The sequence below is a fragment of the Protopterus annectens genome, chromosome 1.part0, assembly GCF_019279795.1.
Source record: "Protopterus annectens isolate FY-2018-M chromosome 1.part0, PAN1.0, whole genome shotgun sequence".
NCBI lineage: Eukaryota > Metazoa > Chordata > Ceratodontiformes > Protopteridae > Protopterus > Protopterus annectens.
In genome coordinates, this window is record NC_056725.1 from 1,613,518,144 (window position 1) to 1,613,537,931 (window position 19,788).

Here is a 19,788-nt window from a genome sequence, read left to right on the forward strand (position 1 = left end):
TGTTATCAATATCAAAGTCAAATGACCCTCTGACATAGGGATGTGAACGTTCCACAGTGGTAGTGCCAGACAGAGATTCACCTGTGAATACCGCAAAGAACAAGGGCCATTAAAAATATAATCCATCACCTGTAATGCATTCCCAGTGCAGATGTAATACTGCACTACACTTCGTACCAACAGTACTGGGTAATATCTTACCTTGTGCAGCTGCCCATGGTGGTTTTACCCCAATGTTCCTATTGTACCTGAAGCATACAAAACTAATGAGATGTGCACTGATTAACAGTGTAACAAAAAGTAATCAAAGTGCAAAACAAGTATGGTAATACCCACTTATGGAATCTCCTATGGACATTCTTTGGGTAGATAACATCCCAATTCCTACGTCTAGTACCACACCATAGGACTGTGAGGAATTTGTTGATCCTCTGACAGAGGGCAGAAACTCCACCATTACCATCAAAGTTTGCTAAACTCTCAGCCCTGCTCCTGCCACCCTGAGGCAAAAAGCCATTTTTTTTAGTCCCTATGATAGTACTGGTGACCATATCTCTGAGCTACTAATAATTGCAAACAGCATTTATGCCAACCACAAAATCCTGCCAAACATGCTCTGGTATGGATCATAGACAGCATCCTGCCTGAAGAGCCATCAGCCATGGAACAGGGGGCCTGCAGTAGCACCTAATTGTCTGCATCAAAAAATTGCTGTACACAATATTGATGTATTGCCATGGAACCAATAAGTGAATCTTCAATGTTTCAGTCACACTTTCAGTAAAGCCACCATTTATCAAGTACTGCTGGTGACTGAGTGATGTGATCACCAGCCACTACCTTTATATGTATTTAGAGATCATGCAAGCATGGAGTAGTGTTCTGTACTACACAGTACCACTTTTGTATTGTTATTTATTTTGTCATGTGCGGTTGATCATTTGGTGGGGCTTTGATCTTTGTATTTATTTGGTATGGGATTGATCAGTGGGAGTTTTGATATAAGTAGCCATTCTTTGAGGTCGCTGTGGTTTGTAAGGGATTGATATTATTCTGTCAGTATGAAATTTATTTAGAGGGATAAACAGCCAAAAGCACTGGATACAGTGCTTTTGGCTGTTCATTAGTTTTTGGTGATACAGTGCTTTTGGCTGTTTATTAGTTTTTGGTTTGCACTGTTCTTCATTTGTGGTTTATTATTTAAAGGGATCTAAAATATTATACATACCAAAGTAATAGCATGAAATTATATCCACCTTACTTCCACCCATTTCATAAATATTCATTAAAGATTGACATATGTCATATTTTGTTTACTATAGTTTCAGAAAAATGTTATAGAAATTTTAAGCTTTTTTTTAATGGTAGTATTTTTTAGCTGTATAATTTTATTAGATGGTTAATTAATCCAAAGCTACCTGTGCAAATTAATATGCTAAATCAGTTACAAGTACTGGTTCCTACAAACAGATCACTTCAATGAGAATTTGTTCTTACATGTATGTTGCAGTGAGTCTGGGTCTCATTATTAAAATAAAATGGGTCCAAAAGATGCAAAACCCCATATGTGTTTGTGGAGGAGGGAGCATACCTCTCAACTATATAGATTTTCACTTCATGTTTTTGGTCCATCTTTTATAGAATTTTGGTTTTCTAGCCAATTATTGAAGATTTAAGTCAGAAAATAATGACAGATATTTCAGTTTCAGACTTCATATCCTTCAGAAAATTTTTACTAATGCAAAGCCTGTTATTCTATCTACGTTCTAAGTGTGTAAGATCAATATTTAAAAGTTACCCTTATTTTTGGGACTTTGGTTCCCATTATTTATATCTTTGTCCTGATTTCTTGCTGTAAGAGGTTGAGAGATATGGGAGGGAGTTATGGAAGGCTTTCCACTTCAACAAGAAAACAAGTTGACTTAGTTTTTGAATGAGATTGTATTTGCCCTTTTTTGGCAAAAAGATGAGGAGCCATAAAATGTGTAGTACCTTACAGTTACCATTGTAAATGGCTTTACATAAAAAGTAAGATTACAAATAGATAGCATAAAACAGTGGAATATGGTCAACAACTTGAAAATACAAGAAAAACAGATACTACTTGTGTAGGGAAAATGATACTAAGGATTTGATGCTGCTGGAGTTTTAAGAAAACGTAGCACATCAACACTCAGTATATGAGTGAAAGTGCTTTATAAATGTCTTCTGATTGCCTGTCTGAACAATAAACTCATTTAATAATATACTTATTGGTATGAGCCCTGAAATCTTGCAAGGATTGTACCTGTGAGAATATTTCAGTCATCATTATGACACATTTATCCAACACTATGTTTTTCTTTTCTTTACTAGGCCCTAATGTCCTTGTTTGTTCTGGCATCCAAAGATGGCTGGGTTAATATCATGTACAATGGGCTAGATGCTGTGGCCATCGACCATCAGGTAAGTGGAACTAGAATTCTAGAACATAATATCATGTACAATGGGCTGGGTGCTGTAGCCATCGACCATCAGGTTAGTAGAACTAGAATTCTAGAACATAATATCATGTACAATGAGCTGGATGCTGTGGCCATTGACCATCAGGTTAGTAGAACTAGAATTCTAGAACATAATATCATGTACAATGGGCTGGGTGCTGTAGCCATCGACCATCAGGTTAGTAGAACTAGAATTCTAGAACATAATATCATGTACAATGAGCTGGATGCTGTGGCCATTGACCATCAAGTAAGTGGAACTAGAATTCCAGAACATCTTACCTGGTTATGCATCTGTGTGTCAGTGTGATATAGGCTGCGTTATGCTGAGAAGTAGCAAATGTTGGATGTAGGCAATTACAGACTAACCTCAAATACTGCTAATGATCTGAGTATAGTACAACAAACATCACACCTTGAGTCAGACTGCAGTTGATGTAAATCATTGTTGGTGCTTTACAGACAAGAGGATTTTGAAAAGTCCATCCACTGAAAGTAGTTCTTATAGCAATGAAAGGGATACTGGAGTTGTTCATAATTATTAAAATTTGGGTCAGCAGAGTTGTATTTTTTCTGGGGGTTTTATCTTTTTCTTTTTGACAAATGAATCTAAGGATCTGGTGAATGAAGTAATCCAATAACCCTGCGAGAGTTTTATAAACAGCATTAGTTGCTTATTTTTATGCATAACATACTGCATACACACTGGTATATTTTGGCAGTTTACATTAAAAATCAGACCGTAACTATGGAATACTTGTCCACTGTAACTTTTTGTGATATGGGCTGCTTTATATCTCAAAGAAGCTCACAGCACTACCTGCATGTAATACTCAGAATCATGTAACAGTTGAAAGTATTCACAGTGGTTGATAGTGACAATAGGCAGTTTCTCCTTTACAGCATATCTAGAAAAATCTGAGCAATGGTTAAGAACAGCAAAGAGATTACACTTCAGGACTTCAAATACAGAAATAGTCTGAGGAGAGAAATGACAATGAAAATTCCTTAAATATTTACTTTTATCATCAATGAAGTTCCTAATTGAGTTAGACTTGTTTGTAAATAGAGTTACAGATTATATAAAATACTAGAAGCTAAATAAGTGACTATTAAATGCCACCAAGTCTTTCCTCAGACCCAGCATTACCGTATTTGTCCTATTATGCACAAAAACATCTAGTCATATATACATTCATGCCTTTCCTTTGACCTGTCATGAATTTTGTGTCACACCTAAATGCTCCAATACTTAGGCTTATATCTCTCAACTGTACAGATTTTCACAGAATGCCCAGATTATTGCTTCATATTTTTGGCCTGTTTCTCAAAAAATTCTGTTTTTCTGGCAACTCACTGTCAAATCATTGAGGGCTAAAGTCAGGAAATAATGACAGACAATTGAGTTTCAGACTTCATACTTTCAGAAAATATGTGCTAATACAAAGCTTGTTATTCTTTCAACTTTCTAACTTTATAAGAGAAGTATTTAAAAAGTGTCTCTATTTTTGGACCTTTGTCCCCCCATTATTTATGTATTTGTCCAGATTTCTTGCTCTAAGCATTTGAGAAGTATGCTTAGGCTATGAAGAATAACTTATCCATTTACAGCCATGCTAGGTTCAACATTTGCAGTCCAAAGCAACTCTTGCCAATAACCACCTGGACTGAAGTGATCCTATAAGAGATAAAATTAAGTATAAAGACACGTTATATTTATGAATTTATTATCTAACAGTCATTGCTTAGGGTAACTTTATAAAGAACAGACATCTTATTAGAATCATTAACAGTGAGTCAACACTACAGGCTAAAAAAATAAATGACTGGAAGGCAGCAGACATTGATTGATTCAACTTTGGTAGACCCAATTAAAGTTGGTCATTTTATATGGAAATATTTGGAGTTCTGTAAAATCAAATTATGTTTGTGTGAGAAATAACATTGTTTAATCACCTGTAATCTTCATGAAATGTGATTATAGACCATAATCATGATTATTCACTTTTTACTTTAATGTGCTTCTTCCAGCCCAACTTGAGTACTGCCTACATCTTATAGCATCTGACTCAAAAAAAAAAAAAAAAAACTCTGCCACCATCCAAACGATCTCCAACTCCATCTGCATCTTCACTACCCTTTCCCCAAAGTATGGACACCACTGTCATACATTAGCTAAAGCCAGCTATTTGCTGACTCAGCAATGAGCCAGTCTACTTTTTGGCTCCAAACTTTTCCAGCTCCTTAAAGAAAATTCCTGCTGTTGTCTTTCCTCTAGCTTACTTAAACAGTCTCTGTCACATAATTTTAGATCTCATAGCCACTGTGAGCCTCTCTTGCAAACACCTAAAACCAGACCTCAATGCTCAAACCATTCCTTTTCTACATTTGGACACAAGCTCTGGAGGGATCTTTCCTCAAATCTAAAAGACCTCTCTAACTACTACTTCTTTTGGGCACAACTTAAAAAACATTTCACAGCACAAGCTGCTCATAAGTGTTCTGCTTCAGGTCACATAACATCGTCTTCTTAATCTCCACCACATACTATTATTTTTACTTTAATATCTATTCTCTAACTTCTAAATTGTTGAAATCAATATTTTTTGCAACAGACGTAAATTAAGTCATAGAAGTGTGAATATGTATATGCTGTTGAAATGCAAGAAAATATGGTGGCATCTGAAGAATAATATTGCTCTTGGGTTGAGGTAAAATATTAGTTTTAAGAGTTGAGTTCTTTGAAACTAAGATGAAATACATTATTTACTAGATGTATTGTTTCTATAATAACAGCTTTGATTAACATAACTGATTGAGGGAAGTGTGATGTCATGCTTGATAGATCATTTAAATGTCCTCATGTGCTTCTTTAGTTGATCTAATGAGGTATCATGGTAGGTTTGTAGAGATGTAAGCAGTTAACCAGTGTTAAATAAAAGAGTTTATCCTAGCCTTCTGTTGGATATGTTTTTTTTTCTTTGTTTTTACTTCTCTGCACATGGAATGGACTTTTAAGCCCAAAGTATTTCATTATTTTGATATAGTTAGCAAGCCTGGGGTTATCTACTATATAGTAGTTCAAAGGATGTGAAGCTATTTGAGGTTCGGGGGTACTCCCCTTACAGCAAAAAGAAAATATGAAAGCAGTAAATCCAAATTTTTCTCATCTATTCTTATTGCCTTATTAAAGAGCTCAGCTAGTTCATCCATTAGAGGGTGGTATACAGATGTTTCTACGTTTTTTCATTTAAAAAAAAATAACATTTTGTGCATTGCTCCTTATATGAATCGAGCAACATGGCCAGTAAAATTTTCTCAGATAATTCCTGCACTATACAGGATCATTACTAGTTATTTTGTTATGCACTTTACCTTAAGTCTTCATGGGAGTGCCACGTCAGGAAATTTTGTTGCATAATCAACAATCACCAAGATACCGATAGCCCATGCATGATTTTACAAGTAGAGTTAGAAGGTCCCTTGCTATTTAATCAGATGGGACTTAAGTGACTCAAAGAGATCAATGTTGTCCTTTGATTCTTCAAGTAGTTATTTGACTTTCATTGCCTTTACAATCTGGGTAAGCTGCGCAAAAATGTTTTGGCGTCATTCATTAAACTAGACCAGTAAAATGTAGCTAAAATCCTTTTTTTCCCAAAAACTTTATTTGATTTTATATATATAGTTAACAAAGCAATAAGACTCTTTGAAAGAAGGGTATATTAACAGAGAAATACAAAGATCAAAACCACCAAACAAAAAGCAATAACTATATTACAATTATTTACAACAATGCTATTTAACTAGGTAATATAAGTATACAAAGGTTTATGTACTCCTGATTTCAGAAATCTGTAAAAGGACTGAGGAGGACAGGAAGTCAGGAAATTTAATAAGGGGAGAGAGGTAAAGTAGAACGAGCTCCGCAGAGCAACAATATGAGCCAAATAGGGGTTGACAAAGTAAATATCTATGTAATTAACAAGAGGTAGAAAGAAAAGGAGGTACGGTAAGGTAAGTATCTTTATAGTAAAGGGGTGATGCAATCGCAAAAGCACTGAGGATGGTTAGGTAGAAACAATTTTAAATATGTTTTGCCATTGTTCAAGAAAGTAGGGTTGTTATTTAGTATTAACCAACACAATTTTATAAGCCAGTAAATGTTTGACAGCTGATTGCTTGAAACACTCCAATGTCATTTCTAGTCCATTCATCCATTTGAAAGCAATGTAGTTTTATTAGTAGAAAGGTATTAATTAAGGTATAAATTTGATTTGATGTCTGACCTGGTGGAGGGATATGAAGTAATGTAAATTCCCATGACAGGGTAGATTTTTCATAGCCCATCTTTTGGAGCTGTACCATAAGGGAATTCCAAAGTTTATATACACATTAACAGCTCCAAAATAGATGGAATAAGTCCGCTTTTTTGGGCTTCACAGTAAGGACAGGAAGGTGAAATGGAGGGATTAAACTTGTGCAAAACTGAAGGAGTATAATACACATTATTAGATATCATGAATTGTGCACAGATCAGTTTCTTCAGAGGGAGAACCTTGGGGGTTACAACTGATTTTTTTAATTGCTGGTCAGAGAGAGAGGTTTCTTTTAAGCCAAAAGTTGGCAAAGATAATATTATTTAGGAATTTAATAGTAGTTATTAAGTTGTAAGCATTTGCTATCATTTTGTTCCCATAAAACATCAGTTTCCAAAGGGAATTGCAAGTTTCAATGTCCCTTATTGATAAGTTATCATTGTAGAGAAAGTGAAAACATAATTTTTTAATCTGCCTCAGGATAATAGTATAGCTTTTAGGTTGGATAAATCATTCCCTGATTTCTGTGATGGTATGATCATGGAAGGGCAAAAAGTTGAGAATTATTTTATTTTTTAATAGAGGAATGTTATTTAAGTTAAGCATAGAGTTGTTAATTTTCAAATTTGGGTTAAGGTGTATGGGTTGCAAGATTTCCATAGCTACAGATAGGTTTAGAGAGGCAAATAGTTTCTGCAGGTTAATTATAACATATTTTATAGAATTAATTACTTTAAAAGACAGCAATTCCCTGTTATGAAGAAAGGGAAGAGCTTTGAGGTTGAAATTAAGTGATTTTACATATTTGTAATATAGATTTAACCATATAGGAGACCATGAGATATTTTTCAGATCATGTTCACTAATTTTTATAATTCTGCTACTGTTGATAATATTGAAATATAATCTAAAATATGTTAAGTTTGTTCCCGCCTTAGTTTTCGGATGTATTAATTTCCTATATGATATCCTAACAGATTTGGGGGACCATATAAATTTGACCAGAAATTTATCTAAATTATTAAAGAATTTGTTGAAAATTATTTCTTGAGAATACATGAAGACATAGGTTTATAAATTCAAATATAATAATCTGGGTAGAATGTTCATCTTGACAATCACAATTTTAGACATAAAGAGTAATTTCAGGTTTGACCATCTATTACAGTCTTCCATTATATCTTGCCATTTCTTCACTATATTATTTTGATAAAAATCACTTTTATTTTGGAAGAATATTTAGTAGCTCTTTTTATTTTGAAATTGTCTTGGTAGGGGTATAAATATAGTAATTTAGGGGAGTTTAACTGAAAAATTATAGTTTTATCTAGATTAAGTTTGTAGTTAGATAGCTTTGAAAAGTTATCTATAGCTGCTTTTAACTTAGAAATGTCTGAACTTGGAAAGTTAAAGTATAAGTTTAAATTATCAGCAAAAGCTGTTAGAAATATTTTAGAATAGAAGAGTAATGGATGGTTGTGGTTAGTATACTGCTTAATGATCAGATAAAGGGGTTCCAGATAGAGGTTGAATAGATACATGGAAAGTGAGCAGCCCTGTCTTGTTCCATTTTTAATAATAATTCTATTTGATAAACTTTTATTTATATAAAGGGTAGTATAGGAGTTATCATATAGTGTTTTTATTATTTGAATAAAATTAGGTGGAAAACCAAAGTAGGGCAGTGTTGAAAGAAGAAAGTTTATGATAAGTCTGTCAAAAGCCTTATACGCATCCACTACAAGTAAAAAGACATGACTTTTTTTAAGTTGCGCAAATGTGATTAGTGCTTCAAGAGTAAGAGCATTATCACTAGTTTGTTTATAAGGGGTAAAACCAGATTGTTCAGGTGAGATAATATGAGATATTATCGATTTTAGTCTATTAGCAATTATTGATGTGAGGATTTTACCATTTATATTAATTAAGGAGATGGGTCTATAGGGGCGGCCACGGTGGTGTAGTGGTTAGCATTGTTGCCTCACAGCAACAGGTTCTCCGGTTCGATCCTCGGCTGGAGTGCATTCTGTGCGGAGTCTACATGTCCACCTGTGGTTGCGTGAGTTTCCTCCAGGTGCTCCGGTTTCCTCCCACATCCCAAAGACATGCTGCAGGTGGATTTGACACTCTAAATTGGCCCTAGGTGTGAGTGCGTGTGTGCATGTGTGTGTGTGTGTGTGTGCCTTCTGTGGAAGATTGGGCACCAGGCTGGCAACTCGACACTGTAAAACTCCAATGCCAATCATGAGCGGACAGGTGATCCGCTGTGGCGACCCCTAACCGGGAAAAGCCGAAAGAAGAAGAAGAAGAAGGAGATGGGTCTGTAACTCTTATGATCTTTCAGATTAGCATGGTCCTTTAGGATGAAGACAGTTTTTGAAGAGTTGAAATTAATATGATTTATATTGTTTTTGATAATATAGTTAAACAATCTTTGTAGTATTTTAGCAATAAGCAACAAGAATATTTTATAAAAATCTGTCGTAAAACTGTCTGGGCCTGGTGCCTTATGTGGTATCAAATTGTTAATTGTATTAATAATTTCCTACAGAGAAATAGGGGCTGATAGTATTCTCTGTTGACTGGAGTCAAAGACAGGGAAAGTCAGTCTCTGGAAAAAGAGTTTTTTTTCTTGTTCACTGTTGGTAAGGGTTTGTTCCCCATAGATCTGCATATAAATATTTTTCAATAATTTTATAATATTAGTATTAGAGCAATAGGTTTTATCTGCATATTGTATTTCAGAGATGGTAGGTATAGATTTTCGCAAAGAAATTAGTCTAGCCAAGGCTCTGTGTTCCCTCAGCATATTTTGCCAGGCATACTGATTCATAAAAAGACAGATTTTTAGCATTCAGTAGGCAAAGATCTTTCTGAAGCTTCAACAATTGTTCTTCCATTTTCTATTAATTTTTTTTTTTCAGTTCTAATTCTAGCTTGTAGATATTCTCTATTAAGGTTGTTTCTTCCCTGATCTGAAGTATTTTGTAGAATGTTGCTTTACTTATAAGGAAGGCCCTTATTTGAGATGTGGTAGCAGCCCATTCAATGTCAACCAGGAGGTGAGATGATGGGATCTTTTCCAATAACTACTTTAAATATAGGTTGATTTTGTCAGTGATATTTTTCTTCTGAAAAAGGTTGGAATTGTTATTTTTATCTTAGTGTTTTATAATATTTGCATTCAGTGGATGAGTCTTGCACTGAAGAAAAGAGAGGAAAGGAAAAAATCATTAACATCCAGAAAATATGAAGTATACTTTCTCTTCCAGAATTGTTATAAAAATGTAGCTAAAATCCTAGCTTTTGTCTTGTTGCGTCTGCCTGCTAACTTAACTACAAATATTTTAAAAGGCTTTGAGACAAATATGTCTTCTTTGTATGTTGAGTGTCATGCTGAGCAGATATTTTCTTAGCTCATACTATGGGTATGAATTGGGGGCATTTGTTTCCTTTGTTTCACCATCTTTTCTTTTCATATTCTTTCTAAAGGGACTTTGTGTATTGGTTTACCACTGAGCCATCTAGAGCCTGACATGGCTTATCTGGAGGTCAGCCAAATCAGCATTGTTTTCATGCATATTCTGAAGTGAAATGAAATGGAGGCCATGGCCTGTTTTCTTAAAAAAACAGATTATGTACACTACATTCTTTTTTATTTTGCTCATCCTCTATAAAAGCTAATTCACAAAAATAATTTTCTTCTACTAGTGATATAATTTCCTTTTCCCTTTATTCTGTAGTGATTTTGCTTTCTTTACCCTTAGAATCATGTTTCTATTTCTGTCTCTCTGTTGTAGTGTAGCAGAGAAACTTTTAAAGCTCTTAATTTTCCCCTTTCCCCTTTTCTTCACTATGAGATTCATGTATCTCTTTGTTAGTATCAATACTTAATTCATACAGTGTATTCTTAACAATGTGCTCTTCCCTGACAGTCTCTGCACTGGTGTATTTTATTATTTTAACAACTTGTATCTTGAGGCAATACTCAATATCAGCTTTATCTAGTCTTTCTGAGCACCAAATCTTAGCTCATTTTGTATCTTGTAGTCCTACACACATTTCTTTGCTATGGCTATGCATTTCAGGCCATATGTCAGGCTATACATTTTCTCCCCATATATCTCATAGCTCTTTGAATTATGGAATGGATTGACTAATTATTACATCATGTGTCAAATGGAGGTTACTCTTTAGATCCTTCTTTTTATAACATCTTCAATAAATCACAGTTTAATCAATGACATAGGTATACAAATATCAATAGAAAAGAAAACAAACCATAGTGACATTTTTTTATTTTAATCCATTATGCATATATATTTTCTTTTTAACAATTATCATGCACTTCAGCATTAGAAAAAATGTTCTTTTCCTGATTACCCATAAACCTCATTCCTCCTCCTTAACATTATTCTGCATGTATTGTTCCTATAAATTCCATTTATTTCTATGTAATTTGTTCCTTCCCTTTGCTAGAGATCCCATCTCCAGCTATTTTATCTCTTTGATAATATTCAGTTCTTCAGTAACAGTTGGTTTAGATTCTGATTTCCATTTTCTAGTAATTGATATTTTGGTTGCAAGTAGCATAAAACTTAGTAAGCCCTTACCGTGTCTGGGCAGTTTAGATCCAATATCTCAGTTCAAAAGAATAATTTCCTTAGTTACAACCATTTGCTGTCCCAACATTTCTAAATGAGTGTGCTGCAGAGAATTTTTGAAGTTTGTTAACTTGTTACATTCCCACAAAATCTGTTCCCAGTTAACTGTCTCACTATGTTCAATCACTCCTTCAGCCTTTGCTAAATATCTGAGGACATTTTTTTTAAGTCTGCTTGAGGTACAACATGCATTTACAAACATTTCCAAGCAGACATTCCAATGCTTGTGGGCTTTGTTGCCTAATTGGAAGCCATGCATATGTCCACCCATTGCTGTTTGGTGTATTCCCTCTTTAGTTTCTTTTCCCAATCTTTTTCTGTTTTTCCTATGATCAGTTCTTATAGCTATCAAGCAATATTTGAGGTGCTCTGCTAGTTTTCCATTTTTAACAGCTATTTCTGTCAGAGACTCAGTTAAAAAAACTGTGCCAGAGTTGATCTTTCACTCCTTATCCATTTCTCTTTGCATGTACTATGTTAACAATATCAGTCTCTGATAGGGAAGGCATTCTCTAACCTGCATTTGAAACTTTTAGTTACCTTTATCCCATTGGGCTGCCTTTCCCTGTCTATGTATTTGTTGCCAGTACATTGGCTTGTTTGCTAACTTTCTTCTATAAATTCCAGTCCCCCTTTTGACTATTTTCTATACCTTTACTTGCAGTCATTCATATTGAAAAGCCAACTTTTTCCATTCCCTTGTTAGCTTAGTTCTTATAATGCTTTGTGGTATTTTTTAAATAGAGTATCCTCTGTGGTTGTTATTATTCTCCTTAAAGATGTTGTTCATCTTAATGATCTGCATCCAAAGTCCCACTATCTCCTTACTTCTCAATCTACCCCACACTGTTTCATTATCTCTTTACTTTGATTTATAGTCTTCTGCTTGTGTTATATATGTCTTAATTGCATAATTCTAATAAATCCCTTTGGATCAGGTAATCCTAAACTCCCTTATGGTATGGGGAGACTCAATGTATCCCATGTATCTCTTGCTCTTCATCTTCCAAGCAAATTCTTCAACCTCTTTATTAATTATAGATCAGATCATCTCCTCTAGGTAGTAAAACTATACCTAACCTATATATAAAACTAAAGTGATTAGAAACATGTCTGCTCCTTACTAAACATATCCACATCCATTATCAACAGTTTCTAGCTTCTCAATTTTTTCTATTATTTTTTATTTTATTTAATTTCAGTTTTATTATTTTCTGTTATTTTTTGTTAAGACACTTTCAACATATCCTTAGATTCATAAGAGAATCTTTTTTAATGCATACACCTAAAACACTTTTTCTTATTGTCTTCCAGTTAATATGAGTTTTGCTGAACCAATTAATTTGTGGGTACGTAGTTTACCGCTGTACCCCTTGTTTTATCATCTTTTATTTTATATCTTCAAAAGATCTGAAAGTGTCTCAGAATCTTTTACAATAACAAAGTGTCCTTTTCTGGATGCATCAAGAACAACGTAGTATAATCTGTGAGTAAAGCTAATTTGTGATTACCATAGCAGATATATCTTAGGATATGTGAGTCTCTGAGTTCCCTTGTCAGTTGCTTTAAATAAAGAAAATATAACAAAGAGGAAAAAAGACACTCCACTTGGGTTCTCTGCACAGACACAGTTTGCTGGACAGGTGCCATACTACCTTAATTCTTGCCACTGACCCTTCATATATCCTCTGAATTAATCCTATTATTCAATCAGGGAATGGAAATGCTGTCATTGCCTCACTATTAAAACTCAAGTTGATTGTATCACATACATAGCAGCATTTTCTTACATTCTGCTTCCCTCCGGATCTTCATTGTTCTATTTATACTTGCTTCCCATCTACCAAACTCCATCTAGTCTATATCTATGGATTTTGGCAATACAATTGCTATTTTCTTAGCTGGTATAGACACAAACACTTTGTAATAATTGTTTAAAATTCAAATGGGTCTTTGGGGTCTTTACCCTCTTTGGATAATACAGCCACCACAGCTTTCTTCCAAAACTCTGGTGTCTTCTCACCTTTTAAAGTATTGTTAACAAAACCTTCCATAACACTATAACTTTCCTCCCTTCCAAGTACTAGACTTTCACGGAATACTATCTGTTCCAGGAGACACCTGTGTTGCTTGATTGTACATTATTATTTTTATTTCCTGTCAGCTGTTAATTGTTGAAAACCATCTGCTTATAATCTTAATATAATCAAGTCTTCATAAGTATTTCCATTAGTAACGTTTCTTCTTTCCACATTCCTCAGCTTTATGCAAATTTTCATAAAATGTTTGAAATATCTCTAATATCGTTATAGGTTGTCTATGTTTGGCAATAGCCATTGTTACTTTTTTCCCTAAGTTGTTTAAACATTATTGTGCTTGGGAGATGTTATCAAAAAATATTTGCTTAACCTTTCTAAACTTGTGCATATTATTCCCATAATCCCTTCTTTTCTGTTTAACATGTTGCAATAGCCCTTTTTCTTGTTCTGCAAGACTCTGTTTATTCTGCATTACTTTAAACTTTGTTAACCCCTCTAAATAGTCGTTACTTTTTCCCATAACTCTTTTTGCCTTATTTCATGTCTAAACTTCACTTTCATTTTATCCTACACACAAGCTATCCTTTCTGAAGAAATGCCTGTCTTCCATAATAAGTCTGGAAGCAGTTCCAGTTCCTTAAATTCATCTCCCTGATAACTAAGAAATCAACGACTCATTTTTACTTCATGATTCTATATCTTTCTTTGATTTTTTTTTACTGATGCATACTCTAGAATAGTTCTTGGATATGTTTCAGAGCTTTCAAGTAAATGCAGACATTCATGTGAAATATAATTTCTAAACAGGCTAACCCAGTTATTATTACTTGCAGAATATTATGTACATTCTATTGGGATTCCTACTATTTTATTCACATCTTCTTTAACAAATATTATCATATATGTCTTCAAAAATCTAACCTCTTTTGTTATGTTTTACCTTCTAGATTCCTCCTTACTGTTGCAAATCAGATTCCTGCCCCCATCCATAAATAATATTCCTTGCTGAAAATATATTTCACCCAATATGCTCTTTAGCTCCATAATAGGAGTTTTAAGTGGAATATAAATACCTGTCAGTGTAATCCTTCTTCCTGGCCACTAAATGATTACTACACAGAGCTAAAAAATATTGCCTTTTTATATCACTGCTGGAACCCTTTGTCACTGATATGCTGCTGAATATCTACCATGAAATCCTTTCTTTGTTATATTCACAAAGTCATTTTTATCTAAATATGTCCCCTACAGCATGCTACAGTATTGTCATTTGCACCCTACATTTCTTAATGAAATTCAAGGCTCAGTTTTTTTATATCCATAAAGCCATTTACATTCCATGATAATATGGACCAAGTAGCCATTATAATAGAAAGCTATTATTCTCACCTATTATTCATGACTGTTCTTTTGAATGTGTATCTGTTTATTTATTTATTGACATTTGTTGACTGGGAAACTCTGACTGGGTCAGAAACCCATTTTCAGTGGAGGCCTGGGAAGAAAAGCTCCACACAAATCACAGACATTTTAACAAATTAACAGTGTATGCACATTAAATGCTATTACAGAACTGTTACATTTTAACTTTAATGCAAGATTACATATAGTTACATAAATAACACAGCTTAAATAAGTAAAATAGAGCAGCGATTTATGGTCAAGTCTACATAGGATATGAGGTGGGATTATATTTGTTAGAAAGTGAAGTAAGTATAGTTTGTAGTTATTTTTGCAGGATTTAAAGGGAGATCTGCGGGATTTAGAGAGAAAGGTTAAAGTGTAGGATTACTGAGACAGAGATAGTGTGATGGTAAGGATGGTACTGGCAGAAAACAGTTTAGTGCCACCTGCTGAGTAAATACTACTTATTCTTCCCATCTTCTTTGTTCTACATCTCAATCTTTGTAACTTGAGGTATATAGTTAAGACTTAACAGTAGAGTATGTTAGTGTTTTGGAATAGGAACAAGGACAGGTGTTAGTCTTTAGAAGGTGGATTTTTAGAGTAACTATGAAGGTTTTAAAGGAGTCTAACATAGTAATATTTGAGGGCAGGGTATTCCATAGCTTTGCAATGACAAAGGAGTAGAGGCTTTGACCAGCTGTTTTGTTTGGTTTATATACATCTAAGAGCTGGTTATTATTTGAGTGGAGATTTGTGAATGGGGTGAATATATCCAACATTTAACTTACATGCACATATTAATGTTTGGCTGTTTGATATTCTATGTAGTTGCTTCTTCTCATCACCTTGGAACTTATATCACATTTTCAAAACTTTTTGATTCAATGAAAATATTCAGACAAAAATAAATACATTTAGACCCCCATTCTCTTTTAACTTAGAACTAACATGCAAAACTATGTACAGTTTTGAGAAGTTAAGTTTACCTCTCCAGATAGGTGCAGCTGCTGCAAATCTAGGGCTGCATTCACAGGCATTACATAATCTAAAATTAAGGTTTTCCTTGCCTGGGTTACCACTTAACACTAGTTGCTAGCTGTCTCTATTCCCCTTCCAGATGTGAAAAACAAAATGTGTATGCTTTCACTAAACATTAATTTTTAGCCCTAAGAAAAAGTGCACTGATTACCTACAAACAAATTAATAAATAAATTAAACTGTACACTGCTACATTATATACATTAAAGTTCTAAAGCTAATGGGAGGCAACAGCTTGTATACCATATTCACTTCCCAAGCATGCAGACTTCATTTATTTTCTACTGAACTGCTTGTCAGTGTACCTTTTAGATGTTAATTACATTGTACTTTGTAAAATTTATACAATTTACTCAACAGTCAGTATTCAGACCTATTATGGTTAATTGCTTGCACCTGTAGACTTCATATTACCAAGTCCAAGAAACCAGCTATTGGCTTTAGAGATGCATGAACGAATCTTTGCATATTTCATATAGAACGTACTGTTCTGCTCTCTCATTATTGCTTGCACCTATAGAATTCTTGCCTCCCAGTAAAAGCCTTTGCAAATGGAAAAAAATAGGTAATGACTTTGCAAATGTAAGAAAACAATTTTTTCCATGTCTTTCCTCATTTTATCTTATTTCTGAAGCCTATTACATTAAAAATTCCAGTAGCTTAAACTAAAGACAATAATATAGATATCTGATATCTGTCTTAATTCTACATATAATGTGAGCAGTACAAGTTTATGTGCCATATGCCAGCAGCCCAAGATCACATTATGTTAACTTTAACCTCCAAATAACTTTGTCCAGTGCTTCATTCATTGTTACAGAGTAAATAAAACCTGAATACTTTCTAAGAGCAATATATATTTTGAATTAATATGTTTAGTTCATACAACAGTCACTGATAAGAATCCACCCACTTCACTTTTAAAATGCCTCTGACTGCACAGTGTCAAAATTGTTTTACAATAGCATGTAAATTACATAATGAAATATTTATACAAATATTAGAAAGAAAAAAAACTGTTTTACTTACAGTTACTTGTCCAGTCCCTTTGGTATCCTTCTAAATATTAATGACATAAAGCAGGGTATATGTTTTAAAGTGTGCTCACCAGTTTAACACATTTAAAAAAATCCAGTCTTTCTCAGCTTCCCCTTGCAAATCATCTTTCCACACGCATAGTCCTATGCCTTATTGGACTGATGCTTTATTCTCTCCCTTTTGTTCACTAATTTCACAATGTTGCTTGTCTTCCTCCTGATCCTGTCATTCTCCCAACAGCACTGCCATTCAAGTCCAAAGTAATCCTGATTTTACAAGTCAAATCCTATGTTGTTTTTCTGACAGTCAAGTGCTTTCCATTAGAAAAATGCATAATGCTTACTGGCAAGTTCTGTCTACAGGCTTTGGTATGACCTGTAAAAAAATGAGAAGAAGAGCATGTAGATCAGAGTGTGTGATGTACCTTTAAGAAGCATTCCAGTCAGTGGGTACATGCATATAAGTACTGAGCACATGCAAGCAAGAGTGCCATTTTGAATGAGCAGGCACAGTGAGAGCATGGATGTATGTAGTCAGTCGGTTAGATCGTTTTTTTATGTTCAATGTTCCTGCCATCCATCCTGATGTGTTTGTATGCAATAAACTACTTAAAAAAACACCCAAGCCTCAACATCTTCTTAATGTGCACAAGACAAGCGACAGAGCCCCCACTGCTTTCTGGCTCAGCCTTTGTTGGCTCAATTTTATTTATTACTTAGCCTTTTCTGCATTCAAAATGTCTTTGATCCTCCAGGAAAATGTTCTAAATAAACCTGGGTATATTAGTTCGATTCTCACACATGCTTTTTACCAATCCCTGTTTACTGGGATAAATTTGCTTCTCTGTCCTAAGCATGGGGTAAGCATCTGACTGTGTGTGACTATTTAATTTCCTGTAGTCCACACAGAACATGGTGCTGCCATCCTTCTTTGGCACCAACACCACTGGGAAGGCCCAGGGACTGTTGGACTCTTGAATTACCCCTAGTTCCAAGATTTTCTGTATCTCCTCCCTCAGAGTCTGTTTGACTCTCTCTGGCACCCTATAAGGGGCCTGCCTAATAGGCCTTTAGGGTCCTGTATCCACCCGGTGCTGCACCAAATGGGTGCACCCTGGTTTCCTAGGGAACATGTCCCCAAACTCCTGTAACACTCCTTGGATTTCTCGAACTTGGGTAGAGATAGCTGCTGGGACATTGCTACTCCTTCCAGTGAGGTGTCTGTCTGAGCCTCTTTGAGGTGATCAGTCACCAGATCTCCCTCAGACTCCTTTTGCAGGCCACTGCAAATACTCCGCACAAGCCTCCCTATCATGGTAAGGATTCATCGTGTTAACATGTTGCAACTTGTACCCCTGCCTCCTGCTTAGCAGTTTCACCATGTAGTTAACATTACTTAGTTTTCTTACCACCATGTAGGGTCCCTCCCAACCTGCTTGCAGTCTGTTGTGTCTGACAGGAATGAGAACCATTACCTGCTGCCCTACAGCATACTCTCTAGCTCAAGCATTCCTGTCATACTAAACCTTTTTCTGTTGTTGGGCTTCTGCCAGATTCTCCTGGGCCAAGCCGCCTTGTCCTGAGGTTTAGGACATATGACAGAACAGACTCCTTGTGAGATTCACACTTACCTTCCCACTCATCAGAAATTAAATCTAGAGGTCCCCTCACCCTATGCCCATACAACAACTCAAAGGGTGAAAAACCTGTGAATTCCTGGGGAACCTCTCTGTAAGCAAACAACAGATGGGACAAATATTTGTCCCACTCCCTCTTAAACTGGTCTGCAAATGCCCATAGCAATGACTTGAGTGTAGTGTTTAACCTCTCGACAAGACCATTAGTCTGGGGACGGTAGGGGGCGGTCTTCAGGTGCTTTACCCCACAGTACTTCCACAGACAAGCCAGCAGATCTGACATGAAATTGGCACCTCTGTCAGTCAGTATTTCTTTTGGGAAACCTACCCTGCTGAAAATTTCTAACAAAGCATTTGCCACCATTTCTGTTTCAATAGAGGACAAAGCTACTGCCTCTGGGTATCTTGTAGCATAATCTACTACCACTAGGATATACTTTTTCCCTGTGGAACTAGGGTACTCAGAGGCCCCACAATATCCTTAGCTACCCTCTGAAATGGCTCCTCAATCACAGGCAAAGGCATCAAAGGAGCTCTCACCTTGTCTCCTGCCTTGCCTATCTTTTGACATTGCTCACAAGTCCTGCAGTACCTGGTTACATCTCTGGAAATTCCAGGTCAGTAGAAGTTCTGCATAATACACCTCTTTGTAGATTTTATGCCCATATGACCTGCAAAGGGAATATCATGGACTATGGCTAGAAGTGCTAGATGGTAGCCTGCAGGCACTACCAACTGCTGTACCCTCTCACCTTCTAGCTCTCCCTCAGGGGTGCACTCTCTATACAGTAAACCATTGTCCCAGTATACAGATTTCCCCTTCCCTTGAGAATAAGGTGCCTCACTAGCTACCTGCTTCAGGCTTTGCAATTTAGGGTCTGAGACCTGAGCCTATCTCAACTTTCTCTTTGTAACCCTTCCCAGCTCCCCTTCCACTGGAAGTCTGGCATCCTCTGACAGTGGTGCCTCACTGTCAGCCTGGGTACTACTACTCCCCTCTACCTTTCTAGTTACTCTGTCCAAGGGAACATCAGTGCGCACAAGCAGCTGTGGCTCACCTTCCGTCTTACTGTTACAGAGTAGCTCCCTCCCTGAATTAACCACCTCACCAGTCCTGGCTGCAAGTATGTGGTCTGTCTGGGTCTCCCCTCAGGCTACAAGACC

The 19,788-nt window shown here is 35.6% G+C and overlaps 1 protein-coding gene across 1 annotated transcript in view; it reads left to right on the forward strand.

Annotated features, from left to right (window-relative positions):
• CACNA1I (calcium voltage-gated channel subunit alpha1 I) overlaps nucleotides 1-19,788 on the forward strand; it is a 3,136,920-nt gene that overhangs the window by 2,449,533 nt on the left and 667,599 nt on the right. Inside the window, exon 22 of the mRNA XM_044073362.1 lies at nucleotides 2,356-2,445. Coding sequence (XP_043929297.1) covers nucleotides 2,356-2,445 — 90 coding nt within the window. The remainder of the gene's footprint in view (nucleotides 1-2,355; nucleotides 2,446-19,788) is intronic.